Source organism: Erythrolamprus reginae, chromosome Z, assembly GCF_031021105.1.
Source record: "Erythrolamprus reginae isolate rEryReg1 chromosome Z, rEryReg1.hap1, whole genome shotgun sequence".
Lineage (NCBI taxonomy): Eukaryota > Metazoa > Chordata > Lepidosauria > Squamata > Dipsadidae > Erythrolamprus > Erythrolamprus reginae.
In genome coordinates, this window is record NC_091963.1 from 29,765,036 (window position 1) to 29,783,402 (window position 18,367).

Here is an 18,367-nt window from a genome sequence, read left to right on the forward strand (position 1 = left end):
AGAATTATATAGGTAAAAATAATGGAAGATACATATGATAAATAAGGAGTTTATGATATGTACTGCATGATTTTATGAGTTTGCACTATGAATTTAAAATATACTTGGAACTGTAGAAGATTGATGAAAGTTAATAATAGTAAATGCTAAGTGCCTGAAATTTAATTGAGCTTCGAAATATTGAATGAAATGATAGAAAAGTATAATTTATGGAAATATATTAATTGATGCATTGGTGTTCAGGTACATTTTCATAGTATTACTAGATTACTATAATACTATGATAAACATTTAAGAAATGAAGATTTTAACGCATGGATTTATTAATAGTTGTGTTTTTGGTTTTGCTGTTTGTTTTAGTTTTAATAGTAATAGATTTTGGTTTTGTTTTATTATTAATTTCTTTTAATAAAAAAGAAGGGATTTTTTTCTTATTTATTTATTTATTCATTCGTTCATTCATTCATTCATTCATTCATTCATTCATTCTTCTATGTTGCCCAGTCCTGAAGGGATTGCCACTCTGAGACTATACTTTTGTGCTCACACTGAAAAAAAATTAGAAGAAACATTGAGCCACACCCATAGAACCGGCAGTAAAAAAAATTAGAACCCAACCCTCCTTACACTGATACAGCCTCACTAATGACCACAACTAAGATTGTCAAAATTGCTGCTAAGTGAATTCAGAATAACAGCTATAGTGAAATTAAATGAATAATACTTTTATTTGAACTTCCTGTAATTATTCCCTTATGCATTTTGGTTTTAGAGTGATCCTGGGTACAAGTGGATAAGTAACTGGAAGGTAGCATACACTAACTGGGGTGCTGAAGAACCAAGAAATAACACAGCCTGTGTCTACCTAGACACTGATGGTTATTGGAAAACAGGAAACTGCAATGAAAAGTATTTCTCTATTTGCGAGAGATATAATGGTAAGTAAATTAATGTCTATTTTAATTAGTGCCAAATTAGTAAGAAGTAGCATGTATCAACAAAGTGACAAGCTAATGTTTTAAAAATAGTACCCTGTTCCCCCCAAAATAAGACATTCCCTGATAATTGTTGTGATTCCGTCTGAGGCCCCTCAGGGAACGGCTGATCTTCTGTCGGTTTCCTGCTCAGAGGGGGAGGATGAGGAACAGGAGGTGCAGGCAGACGAGGAGGAGGAATCTCAGGCTGAGGAAGAGGGGGAACAGCCAGAGGCCCCCGAGAGGGAGCTCTCCCCAGCAAGCAGCCTGGATTCCTTAGAGGAAAATGCACAAGCAATAATCGATCTGCGACAGAGAAGAGCAACACAAAAAAGGGACCAATTAGCTAGGTACTTTCAGCACTAAAGAGGCAACAGCTGGGTTTGGGTGTGGTGCTCTCTGGAAAGGCTAAAAGACAGACCCACCCTTCCTGGCTTGTGGAGTATTATCTTTGGGAGTCCTGGGACCTGGCTGTGCTCTTTGGCGTCTTGGAATTCTGGTTTGTGACTTTGAATACTGAAACCTTGGGGGGGAAAGGTGTGGGTCTTGTTCTCTACAGTGGTGGGTGTGCCAGCAAGAAGGCTGCTGTATTGTCTGGACATCAGGACTCTGCTGTAAAGTCTCATAACCTGCCTGTGGGGAAGAACAGGTTTTTCTCTGTGTTTATTTTTCAAGCTATAAAGTACTTTTGCTTTTACCAGCGTGTCTGGCTGTTTTTTCCAGTTGGTGTTGAGGTCTGGGGGCACCCAGACAGAACAATAATAAGCCCAATTGGGCTTTTGAGTGCATGGCAATAAGGCCAAGCACTTATTTCAAGGTTCAAAAATGTATGACAGGGTCTTATTTCCGGAAAACATGGTATATGCTTAATAATTTTCCATTATTTCATTGCAATTATTACTTTTTTATTAATGTTACAATTTTTATTAATATCATTAATATTTTTAATTACTACTGTATGGATTTTTTTAAAATAATGAAAATCTATTTGTTTGATAACAGGCATAATACCAACTGAAAGGCCACAAACAGCAGTAAAATGCCAAACTTCCAAAAACAGACAAGAATCTTGGATTCCTTATAAAGATCATTGCTATAAATTTTACACTTCATGGAAAAGTTGGCCACGCGCAGCCTTGACGTGTACTCAGATAGGTTAGTACCATTTTGATTTACATAATAATAACAGAAATTTTCCATACTTTGGGAAATCTTGCTGATGTTTATATTTACAATGATTTGAATAAACAAATCTACATCAAAATCAGTCAGCAATTTTTATTATATCATATTCCATACATAGCTCCGACTGAGAATGTAGGAAAATACCATATAGAAGGTGTATACAAAGAGAAATAAATCCCTTTCTATTTTTCACATGCACTGAAAATAATTATTAAAAGGAAGATTTCCACTGAGTAAAATCCTCTGATGGGATGAAAAGCTATGTATTTCACCACAAAGAAACCTTCTTTACATAAGAACATAAGAAGAGCCATGCTGAATCAGGCCCAAGCTCATCGAGTCCAGCATTCTGTGTCACACAGTGGCTCACCAATTGTCCTTGGGGATCTTGAGCAGAAAGAGAAGGCAAAACCCTCCCTTTCCCCTGACCCGCAACAAATGGTACTCAAGGGAATCCTGCTCACCTCAACCAACATAGAGGAGGCACATGGACATCCGTTTCAATAACCACCGATACACTTGGCATCTATGAATCTGTCTACTCCTGCCTTGAAGCTATCAAGGCTGACAGCTGTCACAACCTCTTCTGGAAGTGAATTCCATAAACCAACAACCCTCTGGGTGAAAAAATATTTCCCTTGATTTGTCCTCACTTTCTTACCTATGAGCTTTAGGGAGTGCCCCCTTGTCCTAGTATTGTGTGATAGAGAAAATATTTTTTCTTTATCCACCTTTTCTATCCCATGCATGATTTTATACACTTCGATCAAGTCACCCCTTAAACGCCGTCTTTCAAGGCTGAAGAGACCAAGGCGTTGCAACCTGGTATCATAAGGGAGGTGCTCCATTCCCTTTATTATTCTTGTTGCCCTTTTTTGCACCTTTTCCAATTCCATTATATACTTCTTGAGGTGCCATGACCAGAACTGTACACAGTACTCCAAGTGTGGTCTCACCATCGATTTGTGCAGAAGCAATACAACACTTACCGACTTATTTTCAATTCCCTTCCTAATCCTGCCAAGCATGGAATTTGCTTTTTTTTGCTGCTGCTGGGCACTGGGTTGATATCTTCATTGAGCTGTCCACCAAAACCCAAGATCTTTTTCTTGGGTTGTCTCAGAAAGTTTGGTCCCCATTAGTTGGTAGGTATAATTGGGGTTCTTTGCCCCGATGTGCATAACTTTGCACTTGTTTAGGTTAAAATGCATTTGCCACTTTGTTGCCCACTCACTCAATTTCAAGAGATCCTTCTGGAGCTCCCGACAATCAGTTTCACTTTTCACTACCCGGAACAATTTAGTGTCGTCAGTGTTGTACTTCATGATTCCTGACAAATGTATCTTTTTATTTATGTACACTGAGAGTGCATGCACCAAAGACAAATTCCTTGTGTGTGCAATCACCATTGGAGTCATTCCTTGAAGCCACATAACAGATTGCTTCAAGATCCTTAGTATGGTTGCTTAAAGGTCTTCAATATGCCTAGAAAACATTTGCACATGGCAACTCAGAAAGCAAGGAGGCAGCAGTTTTATCTTACTACCAGCTCTGGTAGAAATATCTTCTGGGCATGTTCTCATATACTCAGCTAAGCTCAAGAATACCTTGATGTAGCCTTACCCTTAACCTTAAATGTTAACCCAACAAAAAGATTCAGGGTGACATGGTAGTTGTCTTCCAGTACTAGTGGGGCAGTCTCAAAGATAAGTGGGGTGACATTCTTCAAAGCATCTGAAGTTAGGATCAGAAAAAAATGAGAGCAAATTTGTTAAAGAGAGATCCTAAGGAGAGCAGTGATAACAATTAACCATTGGAACAGCTTGTCTCCCAAAGTTTAGATACTCCAATGATGGAGGAGAAAATATTATACATTTATTTTTCCTGAACGGTATAAGAATTCCTGCTTTGGACAGAGTTGGACTTGAAGATTTCTAAGGTCCATGCAATCAATCCTTTTATTTAATGACTCTATGACACATCTGTGTTGAACCTTCAAACAATTTTAATGTAGTATTAATTAATTAATTAATTGGATTGATGTTATTGTTTTGTTTTTGTATATGCTGTGAGTCGCCCCGAGTCCTCGGAGCGGGGCAGCATACAAATCCAATTAAATAAATAAATAAATAAATTGCTGTTCACCTTCAGGGAGTGAATTAAGAGAAATACTTTGGTCATCAAAACATAGAACCTGCCTGGGTACTTATCTTTTATTGTTTGCCATTATTTTGTTTTCTTACCATAGAAATGACACATGTACTCTCCAAATTGTACATGATATAAGAATGAATTTATTTTAAAGATATTTTACAATATTAGAAGGCAATAATTCTAACTCTTTTTAATGTATCTTATAAATATAGATGTCAGCTACTGTGGAAGACTTGATCATTTTCTTATTTCTTTCTTTTTGGGGTAGGGTCTGTCAAACATTTTGGAATATTTAGCAGAAGTTTGTTTTTCTGTACATTATGTAGAATATTTGTTTTGCAAAATGTTTACTGGAATTATCAGGTTTAACTTACATATCATTATACTCAAAGGATAAGCTTCAGCGATGTTTCATCATAAACATAATAAGCAATACAAATCTAATAGGTTTTAGAAACAGAGGACTATTTACTTCTTTAAGAGATTGAAGCGTGACATTATTGCTTGTGATGGGAATGACTCAATGGTTATGCCTTGTGAAATTGCCCCAATTTTGATGGGGTGGGAATCAAACCTGTTAATAAGTTTCTTTAATCATCTTATGTTTCATAGGTGCTGACTTAACTTCAATCAAAGACTCAGCTGAATTAAACTTTTTAAAGGATGAAATGAATACACTTGGAGCTGAGGAATTTTGGATAGGCTTATACACTAATATTGAAGGTAACTATTTAACTAATATTTATCTATCTGGCTAATAATAATAATCCCCCAGTGAAACACCACCTTGAAATGGCTTTATTTATTTATTCATTCATTCATTCATTCATTTGTCAAACATGTAGGGTAATAGTGGTTTGTATAAACATTAGATAAGTAAAAAATAAAGATGAAAGAGGTTAATAGGACAGAAAGACAGGGATGGTAGGCATAGTGGTGCGCTTATGCACACTCCTTACAGACTTTTTAGAAACAAGGAGAGGTCGACTGTGGACAATCTAAAGTTAAAGTTTTTGGGTTTGGGGAAGAAACCACAGAGTCAGGTAGTACATTCCAGGCATTGATAATTCTATTGCTGAAGTTGTATTTTCTGCAGTTGAGTTTAGAGCAGTTTACATTTAGTTTGAATCTATTACATGCTTGTGTATTGCTGTGAGTGAAGGTGAAGTAGTCATTAACAGGAAGGACATTTTGCTATATGATTTTATGAATTACATTTAGATCAGATCAGCGGTGATGTAGTTGTAAATTGTCTAATCACAGTATTTCAAGTCTGGTGGTATGAAATATTTTGTTGCGAGCAGAGGAGTGAAAAGCTCTTCTTGTGAAATATTTCTAGACTCCCTCGATTGTATTAATGTCTGATATGCAGTGCAGGTTCCAGACAGGTGAGCTGTATTCCAGAATTGGTCTAACAACTGTTTTGTAAGTTCTGGTTAGCATTGTAATATTGCCAGAGAAGAAGCTACACAAGATTAGATTAACAACTCTTAGTGCCTTTTTGACAATGTTTTTCCAGTGAGCTCTAGCACTTACGTCATTGGATATGAGTAATCCAAGGTCTTTGACAGAGTGAGAGTCATCTACAAGTTCATTTCCTCTAAGTTAATATTTTGTGTACTGATTCTTTTTGCCAATATATAAGACAAAGTATTTGTTGTTTGAGATTTGAAGTTGCCAGTTGTTTGACCATTCTGCTACATGGTCAAGGTGTTTTTGAAGGGTAGTAACATTGTCGGTGGTAATAAATAACATCATCAGCAAAGAGAACACAGTTGCTTATAAAATGATCACAAAGATCATTTATGTAGAGTATATAGAGTGTTGGTTCTTGAACATTGCCTTGAGGGACACCGCTATTGACAATTTGTGGTGTTTGTTTGCTCTGGGGATGATGAGAGGTATGCCAGATGTTATATCAGACAGGTCTCATCAGAGATGAGTGCCTCTCCCATAAACAATATGGTGAGATGTGATTTACAGAAACTCATACCTGATCAGTCATCATCCTAGACAAAAAAAGGACCATTGCATATTTAGATATCTAAATATAATTCCTGGGTATCTCGTGACAAATGGACTACAGGTGTCAGGATTCAGCACCCAAAGTCAACTGCTGTGGGATAGCTTGATGAAATTCATTTAGCCTTTGTAAAATAAAGAAATAATGATTTGATATCATGAATTAAGCCCAAGAGAAGATATCTAAAATAATGTCCAGTTCTGGAAAGAACAACATCCAGAAACAGAAATAATATGATAGAGGCTCTTGATAAAGGAGAATAATTGAAATTCAGAGTTGAAATGAGAAAACCTGGTTGGTTGGTTACTTACAGACCTTTCATTTTTACCCAAAATATGTAGATAACATAATCAGTGCCAGTAAGGGGGGGAGGGAGTGCTCTCAATTTATATTCTAATGACATGTCCTATCAACATTGGTGAGACTGGTCTTCTGAGTTTTTGATTGGGATGTTTATTATTAGCTTATTTGGCAGTACAGTGATACCTTGTCTTACAAACTTAATTGGTTCCAGGATGAGGTTCTTAAGGTGAAAAGTTTGTAAGACGAAACAATGTTTCCCATAGGAATTAATGGAAAAATGATTAATGCGTGCAAGCCCAAAATCCATCCCTTTTGCCAGCCGAAGCGCCCATTTTTGCACTGCTGGGATTCCCCTGAGGCTCCCCTCCATGGGAAACCCCACCTCTGGACTTCTGTGTTTTTGCGATGCTGCAGGGGAATCCCAGCAGGAGAATCACAGCATCGCAAAAATGAGCGCTTTGCTGGCAACGGAAGTCTGGAGGTGGAGTTTCCCAGCGAAGGGAGCATTAGTGAAATGCAGCATTGCAAAAACACCGAAGTCCTCGAATCCCGACCTCCGGACCTCTGTGTTTTTACGATGCTGTGATTTCACTGAGGCTCCCCTCACTGGGAAACCCCACCTTCGGACTTCCATTGCCAGCGAAGCGCCTATTTTTATGCTGCTGGATTCCCCTGCAGGGATTCCCCTGCAGCATCACAAAAACATGGAAGTCTGAAGGTGGGGTTTCCCATGGAGGGGAGCCTCAGAGGAATCCCAGCAGTGCAAAAACGGGTGCTTCGCTGGCAACAGAAGTCTGGAGGCGGGGCATCCCAGCGGCGGCGGTGGGTTTGTAAGGTGAAAATAGTTTGTAAGAAAAGGCAAAAAAATCTTAAACCCCAGGTTTGTATCTCGAACAGTTTGTATGACGAGGCGTTTGTAAGACGAAGTATCACTGTACTTTCTTTGGGGTATTATTTACTTCATTATTGTTGGTCTGGTGTTAATCTTGGTGTTAATCTGGGCCAGTGGTTCGGGACCCCTTTGGGGGTCGGGACCCCTTTGGGGATCGAATGACCATTTCACAGGCATCACCTAAGACCATGGAAAAGACAAATTTCCCATGGTGTTAGGAACTAAAGCTTCTATTCTGGTGCCTTGGAACATATTTTTACAATCCAGCCAATTAGACATTTACAGTGGGGATATCCCTCTGACTTTCCTGCCAATCAGCTTAAAAATCTCTTGGGAGAATTGGGGCTAGACTTATCATTGGGAATCACCACAACATGAGAAACTGTATTAAGGGATCGTGATATTAGAAAGGTTGATCTAGGCTCAACTAGGCATTTATTGCTAGTGGGAAGAGTTTTTGTGGTTTTGTTACCTTTTTGGCTTGTCAGTTTTCTTTTTTGCACAGCATGTAGATGTTGTTTATGTCTCTGTGTCTATAGATGGCCAATTTTTCAGAGTTTACAGGAATTTTATACACTGAAAGTTATCCTTTTTAATCACAGTGCAGTTCATTTTTTTTTAATCATTATGCTATATGTTTATTTTAACTTTAGGAGAATTGATATGGCAAGATAAAAGTAACGTTGCTTTTGTCAACTGGGAGAACCTGGATGATCATGAACAAAATGATAGAAGCGAGACCTTAAATAACAGATGCATTTTTATGAATAGTATATCTGGATTTTGGTTCAAACGATACTGTAGTTCTTATTCATCAAAACGATTTGTTTGCAAAAGAGGACAAAGTAAGCCATATTATTATCATTACCGTAATATTAGATTGAAAGCATTGTTTGTGTACTTAATAGACTATTAAATCAGAGTTTCGCCAACCTTTCTGGCTTTGCAAACTGGCCAGAAGGGAAAGATAGTAGATGGGTCCACGTGAGCAGCAGGCAAGTATATTCACATACATAAGTCCCACCATTCTGCCCACCATTTGCTCATGCAAGCATGCATTTGAATGCATTTGGGTGTACACATTCGCCCACCACTTCTGTGGCCTGGTTCTGAATGGCTCAAGGCCACGGCCCAATGGTGGAAATCTCTGCATTAAGTTATAATTTCCTAAAATACTGCACCTTCTTTGTTTTCCTGCCTAAATGATGTTCCTTGTAATTAGTCTTAGTATGTCATTATCTGCTCACTTTTTAAACATATCCAAGGATATTTGAAAAGTTTTCCTTTGTTTATAATTTCTTGATGAGCAGGTTTTTCTAACTAACATATTTTAAGAATCTCATCTTGGTCTGTTGTTATCACCTTTCTGTCGTTCTTATTTTTTAATATCTCTTCTTACTTTTCTACACTGTTAATTATAATTTATCTATTATAAAATATATTTTTCCTTCTTTACTTCCTCTCTTCCTTCCTCACTTCTTCCCTTTCCCCAGTCCTTCTTATCATTTTTCTCCTTATTTCTGTTTCAAATAATATGTTATCTAAAATAAAATAATAGGAATACAAGTAGACTCAATTGAAACATATTTGCCAGCAGTGATTGAATGTCATATTTTAAAACAGATAATTATAACTTTAGCAATTGATAAAAGTTTAATGAACAAATTTATTTTGCATCATTTTCTGCCCCTTAATTATTATGTCATCTGTTTTATAGCATTAATAAAATTGATCCTGTACTCACAGGAAACAGAATTGAATAAAATGACTATCAGTAGCCGAGGATGATGCTACTCAAGGTTTATTTCATAAAATGTTAAGCAAATGTTAAAAGTAGGCAACTTTGGATATTGCTTTGTATCTGTTATTTCTACTGAAATTTTGTTTTTCTTATCTTCTATTTTCTTGTTATTTTCTTGTGAAGAAATGCATATACAGTAAGTTACATACTGAAAATATATTTGATTATTTTCTAGTTATTGAAGAACCCACTGTAAACCATACACAAATAACAGGTAAGAAAGTAATTTTAAAATAGGTAAGAATGTTATTTTTAAAGTTCAGTAAGAGATTTTCCAAAGTTGCGAGCTAAACATTCTAAAACATAGCTCAACTATAGATGAACATATTTTTGTAGATTAAGAGACTTAGATGACAACAGCATGTATTACTTTACTTTGACTCCACTAAATTGTTAAGTAACAATAGTTTAATTCTGTTTTACATAATTTTCCTATATTAATAGAATAGAAGCCATGAAAGTCCTTGAGGTTGCCATTTTTCTTTTTTTCTCAGAATGGATCAGAAATAATATTATTCTAGACAACTTTGTGATTTTGGCAGCTGCTACCCAAATATCATACCTGTCAATCATAAACCACTATAGTATATCATAAAATTACCATTATACATTAGAAAAAAAATAAATAAAATGATAGCGCTCTAACATGTTTTGTTGCAGGAGAGAAAGAAAGAGGGAGAGAAAGAAAGAGAGAGAGGGAGGGAGGGCCGGAGAAAAAGATAATAAAATAAGCCAGCAAAAGATAATATAAAAACTCGTTAAATGTCTAAAGGTTTCTGTTTCCCACAATGTCAGATGAGGTCACTTGGATGATATTTATGAAACCAGATCTTGAAAGTCCTCCTTCTTCAGTTAGTGTGACTGAATAGTTATGATTATGTCTCAGTTAATTATGATTATTTTCAGTTCCCAAATAAAGAATTAGCAATAGATGATAGCCATAGCAATTTGTAATTCATTTTACTGTGTTAATTTCTAACATCGAGCTTTACATCAAAATATAAGAAAATTATTCAGTTCAGTCCTTATCTTCCACAGGCAACACTCAATTTCCTTTGATATCTGTAATGAACAGGAAAAAACAATGCATTACAGTAACTTCCTTTTTCTGAGTTACTGTTCACAAATTCCTGGGATTATTAGTTGACTCTTATTAGCTCTGCCTTTATTAGACAACTAGATAGGATGCAGTCTCTCTTGGTTTCTTTCTCAATTAAAAAATAAATAAATCAGAGTTTTATCATAATATAATTGTATTCAGTGCCTTTTCTTCTCTCTGTTTTTTTAGGTGAGAAACAAGTGGCACTTCTACCAGCACATAGCACTGCTGTGGCAGTAGTTATCCCAATTATCTTCATAGTCATCGGTGTAGGAATCGCAGCCTATATTTTCTATAAAAGAAGAAACATACCAAAACAAGTCTCAACTGGATTTGACAATTCTTTGTATAAAGACAATGTGATTATTCTTCATAAAGATTCACAATCTCTGGCAGACAATCAAGAATTAAATTAACAAATATAACTGGCATCTTGTGGATAAGACCCATTGGACATGAAACATTTAAAATTGAAGGTTTTGAATTTACAGCGTTCATAAATCAATACTTTAAAATATTTGGAAAATTTTAGACCTTATTGACAATATCTATTGGCCAGATCCAGACTGAGTTAAAACATATTCTGTTTAGTACACTTTCAAATTAAAGTTATTTTGGGTTTTTTTAAAGAATTGTTTGTTTAATATTAAGGGAGGGAGGGGAGAGGGAGGGAAGCAAAGAAGGAAAGAAGGAGATTTGAATGAGAAAGAGGGAGGATATGCTTTAGAACTTGGACACCAGCAGCTCTGTGGCTCTCTTGCTATCCCTTTCCCCTCCTCTTGGCCTCTCCTGGTGATCTCGCATCTGAGGATGTTTGCTTTCAAATCTGTGTCTCCTCAGATGGAGAAAGATTGGCCCTCCCTTGACCCATGCATTTTGCCCTCCCACACATACCATAGCAACCTGGCCAAGTAGAGAGAACACAGCAGCAGCAGCTTCAAGGAAGAAGTAAGCGCAAGAACAAAACTTGAACATTATTTGTCTACAAGAAGTACACATCCCACAACAAAATGAAAAACAGCTAGAAAATAAGAAGCTAGGAAGAGTATTTACAGCCTTATCACACAACAAGAAAAGAGGGATTGCGGTATATGTGAAAAAAGAAGTAGACACCCAAAAATTTATGCTGATAAAAAAGGAAGAATTTTAATAATCTCAGTCCCAATTTTTAATACACAAGTTTCATTAGTAGTTATATATGCACCAAACAAAAATCATAAAGCTTTTTTTGTAAATTACATCAGAAATTGGTAGAACTGGAAGTTGAGGATATTTGTGTAATTGGGGATTTTAATTGTATAATTGATGCTGTTAAAGACTATAAAAGTGTTAATAAAAATTTATATAAAAAAAGGAAAGTGCTTCCGAAAACATTCCACCAAATGTGTGAAGAATTAAGTTTGAGAGATTTTTGGAGAATGAGAAATAAAGATAAGAGAGTATATACATTTTACTCCAATGCCCACCAGAGCTGGTCTAGAATAGACAAGGCTTGGGCTAATGGTAAAGTAGAAAATTTAATTAATCAGATCAAAATAGATATTAACGAATGGGCAGATCATAACCCTATAAAAATCTTGTGGAAAGGTGAAGGTAGAAAAAATAAAAGATGAATGCTAAACTCGCAATTATTGAAAGATCAAGAATATTTAGATTGGATTAAAAAATAAATTGAGTTATTTCTTAAAGAAAATAATAATCAAGAAACTTCTCTGAAGAATTTATGGGACACAGCTAAGGCATACCAGAGAGAGTTAACAATAGCCTATATATCCAGAAAAAATAAAGAAAAAAGACAATGTAAAAATGAATTTATATGCAAACTGAAAAATTTAGAAAAGGAATCTCAGGACGACCCGGGAAACCAAACTACAAGATAACAAATTGAGCTAATTAAACATAAATTAGAATTATTGGATCAGGAAGAGGTAGTAAGGAAATTAAGAGCTGCAAAACAAGATCAATTTGAAAATGCAAATAAACCAGATAGATGATTATCTTATAAATTGAGGAAAGAAAAGGAAAAAAGGTCAATTCAACAATTAACAGGCAAGAATAAAATAATACACCATCAATTAGAAAAAAAGGAAAAAGATATTATTAGAATACTATAAAGAACTATATGATAAAGATAACATTAGAGAAGAATATATATTAAAATATTTAGAAGACTCAAAAATTAAAACAATAGGTAAAAAAGATAAAGAAATGTTAAAGAAATAACTAAGGAAGAGTTAGAACAAGTAATCATGTAACAGAATAATAACAAAACCCCTGGACCGGATGGATTCCCAATTGAATTTTATAAAGCAACGCTACATATAACAGGAGATTTATTATTAGGAGTTTACAATAACACGTTAAAAAATGCCGTATATCCCTTATTGTGGCACTCCCCTGCTCGCAACAGAATACCTTATTCCACGAGGCTTGAAATTTGGGGCTTAGAAAACCTATAGCTATGTCACCTTGGATGTGATCTAAATGTAGTTCGTAAAATCATCTACCACAATGTCCTACTGGTCAATGAATACTTCAGCTTCAACCGCAACAAGACACACACACAAAATAGATTCAAACTCAATGTAAACCACTCAAAACTCGACTGCAGAAAATATGACTTCAGCAACAGAATGATCAATGTAAGAAATGCACTACCTGACTCTGTGGTTTCTTCTCCAAACCCCCAAAATTTTAACCTTACACTGTCTATAATTGATCTCACCCCATTCTTAAGAGGTCTGCAATGGGCATGAATAAGTGCATCCTTGTTCCTACCATCCTTGTTCTATGTCCTATAGAATACCTATACCTACTTGCATTTGTTTATGTTTATACCATATCTATTATATTGTAGACATTTTGACAAACAAATAAAACACCAATCATGGGAATTTGCGACAGAAAATTATGGTGAGAAAAATGAGAGAAAAAGTCTACAGTTAAGACAAAGTCTGATTTCATATCTGTCAAGGTTGTGAATTTAAAATTTCCGAACATTACAGCTTTCAAAACAAAACCTCATTTAAATCTCTAACATAGAGACATTTATTGGGCAAATTTTGTCTCTTTAATGTACACCAAAATGGAACTATGTGTGCACAGAAGATTACAAATGCAGTCATATAAGACCTATATGTAAATTTTTATTGTGACTTTTCAATAGTAGCTTAATAATAATGATGATGATTATGATGATGATAACAACAACAACAGAGTTGGAAGGGACCTTGGAGGCCTTCTAGTCCAATCCCTGCTTAGGCAGGGAACTCTACACCACTTCAGACAGATGGTTATCCAACATCTTGTTAAAAACTTCCAGGTTGACGCATTCACAACTCTGGAGGCAAGCTTAATTGTTCTAACTGTCAGGAAATTTCTCCTTAGTTCTAAGTTACTTCGCTCCTTGTTTAGTTTCCACCCAGAAACCAGAAACTTTCCCTTCCATCTTTCTGAATCATGAATAAGTGGTTGTTCTTGATGGCCTTGAAATCACAGATCTATATTATAATAGCTCTCTAACTTTGGATCATCTGCCATTTTATCTTCATTCATTCCATTGTACAAGGCTTATGGTAAAAGAAATTTATCTATCTATCTATCTATCTATCTATCTATCTATCTATCTATCTATCTATTTGTGTGCCGCCCCTCTCTGAAGACTCAGAACGCCTCCCAACAAACAATACAGTCTACAAATCCAATGTTAAAAGGCAGAACAATTAAGAAACCTGTATATATTAACTGATATCCATTGCCTACCTGTATAGACAACTTTGCTATAGGCTATTTGAATACACCATCAACTTTTTAAGTGATTTCTCCTCTTGAATATTAACTATAAATTATAAGGTTATTATAGGTTAATAATAGAAATAGAATAATAGAAATAGAAATATAAGATAAGATTTACTTACTGTAATAATCTGATTTAATTTATATATGTTATTCTGTTTTTGTTAATTTGCTACTGGTCTTTAGTAAATGACACCTTACTTAGAAGTTTACTACAATTAAGATAAGGCAATATTTTCTTTGTAATATATATATACTCTATATACTCTATATATACTCAATTAATACAATATATATAATTAATTAATATACAATCTGTTAGATTCTATTCCTTCTCTTTTTCCTTTCTTATTTCCTTTCTTTAGAGGGATGAAACATTTTCAAACTTTTATATTCACACAAAATAACTGAATCTAATTCACCCCACCACTTTCCTATTGTTCATTTTTCTTTCTATCCCCTTTAGCTATTTACTACCCCCCCTTGCTATTTGTTCTAAGGTTTTTCAAGGTTTTCTAATAGGCTTAACTGGAATTGCTCTTCAGTCTTTATATTACCCAAAGTCCAACATTTCATTCTATTTATATTAAATTCTGATTCGGACCATTAGACAACTGTATAAGTGGGCTAGCTGGTGGTCCGTCGCAAAAATGACAAGCCTTTCTAATTTGTCTAGATTAGGATCTGGGAAGAAATCAATTACTCATTCTACCTCAGCCATACCAAGTCCCTCTACCCAGAGATCTCTGGAAGATATGTTACCTAGAGAGAGGTCCAATTCCTATAAAGACCTCCAAGCTACACTGCTTCAAATGCAGGAGCTAATGCTCAAGAACCATCAAGATATTAAAAAAGAATTAGGCGAGGTGAGGAACGATACAACCGAGTTAAAAGAGAGGATGCAAAACATGGACAAAAGGCATGAGGCCTTTCAACAGCAAATGATTAAACAAGAACAAAGAATTCAGGTCTTAGAAGATAGAATAGATCAAGATCATAAACAAATGGAAGACCTGACAGAAAAATTAATCCACGCCAATAAAGATTTAGAGAGCACAGTAATTCAATTAGAGAGCGAAAAAGCTAATCAATACCTTAGATTTCAAAATCTTAGGGAGGAGAAAAGTGAAGACCTACCAGACATTATGGCCGATATTCTTTCAAAGGCTCTGGGCATTGAAAAGGATACAATGCTAAATGAAATCGATGAAGTCTATCGAATAAATACTAACTACGCTAGACGCTATAACCTCCCCAAAGAAGTTCACATTAAGTTTATCAAAAAATCAGTTAGGGATGAAATTCTACACAGAGCCCGGGAAGATCCCATAGAGTACAAGGGGAGACAATTGGTAATTTTAAAACAAGTCCCAAAACACGTCAGAGACCTACGTAGGCCATACACCTTTTTGTCAGCCAAATTGACAAGACACAACATAAACTTTAGATGGCTTGTCCCAGAGGGTATGCTCGTGACCTGGCAAGACAGAAAGCTAAAAATTGATTCGGTCGAAAAAGCAGAAGAATTTTTTGACAAAAACTTTCCCACTGAACAAACATCTGGGACACAAGACAGTATCGGAACAAGGAACCTCCCTTCCACTAGTGCACAACCTATAGAACAGATTCCAATAAGTTCGGAAGGAACCCAGGCTATTGATAACTTAACTTTAGGTAATAATGGCTATACAGAATACCCAAAAGAAACAAGAAGTACAAGGGCTACAAGACCCAAGTATAGATAATTTAAAATCGGCACAAGAAAAATCAATCAATGGAATTGAGTTATATTCAATTAATATAAATGGATTAAATGCACCAAAAAAAAAGAAATCAAATTTTAAACAAAATTGCCAAATTAAATTTTGACATTATTGCAATGCAAGAAGTTCATATCAAAAATAAATTTGAACATTTACTAAAAAGAAACAAACTTGGGAACCTGTTCACGTCTCTAGCCATGGAAAAAAAGAGAGGTGTAATATGTTACATCAACTCTAACATCCAAGCTAAATTGAAATACAAAGATAGGGAGGGCAGAGTCTTAATCTTAGAACTAACTATAGAACGGGATACAATAACTTTAATAAATATTTACGCTCCAAATGAAGGCCAAGAAAAATTTTATAAAAAATTACTAAATACCATTAAAGAATATTCTACAGACAATATCTGCTTATTAGGTGATTTTAACGGTATAACTAACAATGAATTGGATTATAAGAATGATAAAACGATCAAACAAAAGAAAAGAATATTACCGAAAACCTTTTTTGATCTAATTAAAGAACTAAAATTGAAAGATAGCTGGAGAGACAGAAACCCCAACCTTAAAAAATGTACCTTTTATTCTGACAGGCATCAATCTTGGTCAAGATTGGATATGGTCTGGGCAACAACAGAAATTAATACTAAAATTCATTCGATAGAGATAGATCCTAATTACATCTCAGACCACAGTGCACTCAAAGTCACTTGGAAAGGAACTAAACAGTGTTGTAGATGGTCTCTTCAAAAATCTATACTAAGCCAGGAAGATTTTAAGCAAAAACTCAAAACTGAAATGAACTATTTCTTTCAAGAAAACCCTAAAGACCACACTAACCTCCAAAATGTTTGGGATACAGCCAAAGCTGTTATCAGAGGGATAGCTATTTCATACATGGCCAAAGAATTTAAACAAAAAAAACAGAAATCAGCTAAATTAGAAGAAGAATATAGGGCCTTAGAAGAAGAACTTCAGAATTTCCCCCCCCAAAAAAAGAAATTAAACAAAATATGCTACAAATTAAACATCAACTTAATTTAATCGACCAACAAAATTGGGCACAACAAATAAAAAGATCTAACCAATATAACTTTGAAAACGCCAATAAACCTAGCAAATGGTTAGCCAATAAGCTCAGAAAGCAAAAAGAAAAGAAACTTATAAACTGTCTAAAAAACAAAAATGGGGAACTATGCCATGACTTGGAAAGAAAAAAAAAAGATTGCTAGCGATTTTTATAGTAAACTTTATGAATATACTGATATTACACAAAACAATACCCAAGTTCTAAAAACCCAAGAAATCCTAGAACAGGCTAAACTACCCAAAGTACCACAAGAAATGGTCAATATAATCAATAAACCGATCACCGATACAGAACTAAAGGAAGCAATAAAAAGTCAAAAAAATAATAAAGCACCGGGTCCGGATGGGCTCCCCATAGAACTATATAAAGATCTTCCTAAAGAAATGGAAAAGGCCCTATTAGAGACGTTAAATGAGGCTCTAGATAGAGGTAAAATCCCAACTTCATGGACAGAAGCAAACTTAGCGTTAATCCCAAAAAAAGACACGGATCATACAGATATATCAAATTACCACCCGATTTCTCTCTTAAACGCCGATTACAAAATCTTCACCTCCATTTTAGCGAGTAGAATCAAAGGATTCCTAAATTATTTCATACATTCAGATCAAAATGGCTTTCTCCCCGGGAGACAGCTAAAGAACAATATTAGAATCGTGTTAGACACGCTGGCGTACTATGAAGCTCATAATGAAAAACAAGTGGCGTTAATATTTCTTGATGCCCAGAAGGCTTTCGACAACGTGTCTTGGAAATTTATGATTAAACAGCTTGAATATATGGAATTTGGCCCCAAATTTATAAATGCAATAAAAGCTATTTACTCTGTCCAATCAGCTTATATTATTCTTAATGGAGACACATCGACAAAAATCTCTCTTTACAAAGGCACAAGACAAGGATGTCCACTGTCCCCTTTATTATTCATCTTAACTCTTGAAGTATTAACGAGAATTATTAGAGACAAGGAAGATATAAGGGGATTAAATTGTAAGAAAGAAATCTATAAGCTCCAAGCTTTCGCAGATGACCTGGTATTCATCTTAGAAGATCCCTTAGACACAGGTCCCAAATTATTAGAAGTTCTGGAAGATTATGGTACAGTAGCAGGTCTCAAAATAAACAAAATTAAAACCCAAATTCTAACCAAAAATATGCGACAATCACAGAAAGATATATTATCAGCTAAAATGGATATTCAAATTGTCACAAAAATTAAATACCTCGGCATCAATTTGACAAACAGAGTGTCTAGCTTAAAATCAAATAACTACGACATATTAATA

At 35.1% G+C, this 18,367-nt stretch overlaps 1 protein-coding gene across 1 annotated transcript in view; it reads left to right on the top strand.

Annotated features, from left to right (window-relative positions):
• LOC139152989 (macrophage mannose receptor 1-like) overlaps positions 1-11,060 on the top strand; it is a 67,056-nt gene extending 55,996 nt beyond the window's left edge. The window contains exons 25-30 of the mRNA XM_070726473.1: positions 773-938; positions 1,977-2,129; positions 4,926-5,036; positions 8,185-8,376; positions 9,508-9,546; positions 10,621-11,060. Of these exons, the coding sequence (XP_070582574.1) occupies positions 773-938; positions 1,977-2,129; positions 4,926-5,036; positions 8,185-8,376; positions 9,508-9,546; positions 10,621-10,847 (888 nt within the window). The 3' untranslated portion in view covers positions 10,848-11,060. The remainder of the gene's footprint in view (positions 1-772; positions 939-1,976; positions 2,130-4,925; positions 5,037-8,184; positions 8,377-9,507; positions 9,547-10,620) is intronic.
• The last annotated feature ends 7,307 nt before the right edge of the window (positions 11,061-18,367 follow it).